Here is a 2,748-nt window from a genome sequence, read left to right on the forward strand (position 1 = left end):
ACATCGACATACCTTTCAATTGTATACCCATCATTGTTAATAAGAAAAATGATTAAGTCAAGGCGATTGCGTATGATGTCACTAAGTACTTGAGCTGTCATCTGAAAGCTACCATCCCCTTCGAACAGGATTGTTCTCCCTTCGTTTCGAAGACCTTGCTCAACCATCTCCCGTTGTGCAAGGGCTGCGCCGCAGGATGCCCCTAATGTGTACCCGATGGATAGCCAGAGTGCAGAGTTGATGATTTTGGCATTGGGCGGAAGGACAAAGTCACAGCCACCGGCATATGGCGTACCGGTTTCCGTTAGAATAATATCGTCGGAGTGGAAAAACTGCGAAACATAGCGCCAGAATATGTCTTGCGTGATAGATGCTTCAGGGCGCGGGGAATCCAAAGCTCCTGCCATATTCAAACGTCTTGGCTCAATGCATGATCCATCGTACGCAAATAGAGACAGATCTAGCTCAGAAATGATCTTGCGGAGAATGGATTTGGTATTCATATTCAAGTAATTTTCTCCTCGAATATTGATCGTGAATTTGTGTAGCTCAATAGTGATGGCTTCGCTTGTAAGCGCAGTGAATCCGAAGGTGTTGGTATCAGCATTCATCGGAGCAAACCGTATTACTAGGTCACGACTCTTAACCCACCGCACGAAGTCCGAGTTTCCAGCGGCGCCTGTATATACGCCGCAAAAATTTGGATAAGTTTCATTCGCTGTCCCTTTCCCGAATGGAGTAGTAACGACTGGGAACCCTGCCAGGCGCACAATATCGTCTGCTTCTTGTTCCAAACCGTATCGTGACACCCAGCCATCGAGTATGATGAGAGGCCGTGACGCTGAGTACAGTGATTTGAGCAATTCTTTCACCACAGTTTGCTCCACTTCTGAGCCTTCATTCAGAGACAACGAGGTATCGATACCTTCCTCAAGTCGCGATGCAGATATAATTACTTTCGCCATATTAGCAGGTATTTCGATGTAGACAGGCCTGCTGTGTAGCAAACATTGACGCAACGTCTCGTCAATCAAGACTGGTGCATGGGAAGCAAGCGTTAAATTCGCTTGAGCACACGTAAAGCTTCTGTAGATGGATGCATAAAGTCGAGAGTTGCCGTCACCCAAGGAGTGATGCAGAATTGCATTTTGATCTTGTAGATATGTTGGTGGTGTACCGACAATATGAACGAGAGGAACTTTCTCTGCATATGCTCCTGCGATGGCATTGAGTGCTGATAACTCCCCAACTCCGCTCGTTGTCATCAGCGCTGCTAACCCTTTGACTCTCGCGTAACCGTCCGCAGCATACCCAGCACTGAGTTCATTGGAACACCCCACCCAGTGAAGCCCAGAAGGTCTAACATAATCCAACACGACCAAGTTGAAGTCACCAGGCACACCATATATACTGCACACACCCAATTGCCGCAGTCTGTGGAAGACATATTCCGCAACGTTAATTCGGGCAGTGATATGAGCCATCTGGGTTGTCGCGGGGAAGTGAGCTATTGATCTCTGCAGCAAGCGCTTAATTCGCAGAATATCTCTCGTTCTTGGGCCTCTTATAAGAGAAATGAAGAACAAGGATATAATATTCACATTTTTACATCATAAGTATTGACAAATAAATGGGTACAGTATATTTCATCTATCTATCGAAATTCATTAAATCTGTTCAGTTTACATGGTTGAGGGTCTTCGATGTATGGTTCATATCGCCGACAAGCCATGGTCATACGTTTATTTTGAGCATATCAACCCTGGGGAACGTAATAGGTATCATAATGATGCGTCAACGCTAGCCGTCGACCACGTTCCCCGGTGCGTGCTTTCATAGCAGGTACTGCGTGTTGAACAAAGCGGGTCGTCCAGGTATCTGGAAAATAGGTACCGTCATAGATAGGGGTATAGCACGACGAGCGGAATTAATCGACTACGATTTGGCACGACGTTTCGGCCAAGCGCGAAATAGTAAATATGGTACTACGTAAAGTATATAGTTTAGCGATGTTTGATCGAGAACACTCTTCTAGATTCTTTACAGAAATTAACGAGGCTTTCATGTTCCGGTGTCCTTTTGTCTTCAAACAGGAAGCCGTGAATGCTTGGGTTTAATGAAGGGAAGAATGGCGAAAAGTCTGATTTCCACTGGTCAACCAGAACAATCAAAGTTAGGGGTTATTATCATAGGGCGCATGGAAGACAAGTACACCACTGATTAGTTAACGATCCTACTATTGCTATGATTATGGATCAAGTTTAACACCTGTAGGAATCTGTTGGCTACACAAACTACGTGTTCCCAGTAGACAGGACTATATAGAGAATGTACCCTGCAAGAAACGCCAAAAGAAGAACTATGAGGGTCTAACATTTCTGTGATTCCTAACATTGCTGACTCTTATTTCTCGGAGCTATTTAAAGTTCTTCGAATAAATACATATTGTCAATACACATCTAAGGCAACTAAGTATTAAGCTCTTTAGCGTCTATCTACATACACTGTTGTGGCCGAGAGAGATACAAACTATCAGTCTTGTCTCACACTACGTATTCAAACACCAACGAAATCAAAATCTCGCGTTATGGATGCCTATCCATTGGAGAACATGTGTGACAATTTATCCGTCATCCTCGTCCATGGATTTAGTTGTGCGTATTTCGCTTCAAAATTCATTTACCAAGCCATAATTCATGCCCCGAACAAAATCTTGGACGAGATGGTGGTGTTGGCCTTCCTTCTCGC

General features: G+C 44.5%; 1 protein-coding gene across 1 annotated transcript in view; it reads right to left on the reverse strand.

Annotated features, from left to right (window-relative positions):
* Window positions 1–1,484, reverse strand: part of BDV37DRAFT_277381 (thiamine diphosphate-binding protein) — a gene marked incomplete at both ends in the record, with an annotated part of 2,642 nt that extends 1,158 nt beyond the window's left edge. Inside the window, one exon of the mRNA XM_032085756.1 lies at window positions 3–1,484. Coding sequence (XP_031934102.1) covers window positions 3–1,484 — 1,482 coding nt within the window. The remainder of the gene's footprint in view (window positions 1–2) is intronic.
* Window positions 1,485–2,748: the final 1,264 nt, after the last annotated feature.

The sequence above is a fragment of the Aspergillus pseudonomiae genome, assembly GCF_009193645.1.
Source record: "Aspergillus pseudonomiae strain CBS 119388 unplaced genomic scaffold BDV37scaffold_263, whole genome shotgun sequence".
Lineage (NCBI taxonomy): Eukaryota > Fungi > Ascomycota > Eurotiomycetes > Eurotiales > Aspergillaceae > Aspergillus > Aspergillus pseudonomiae.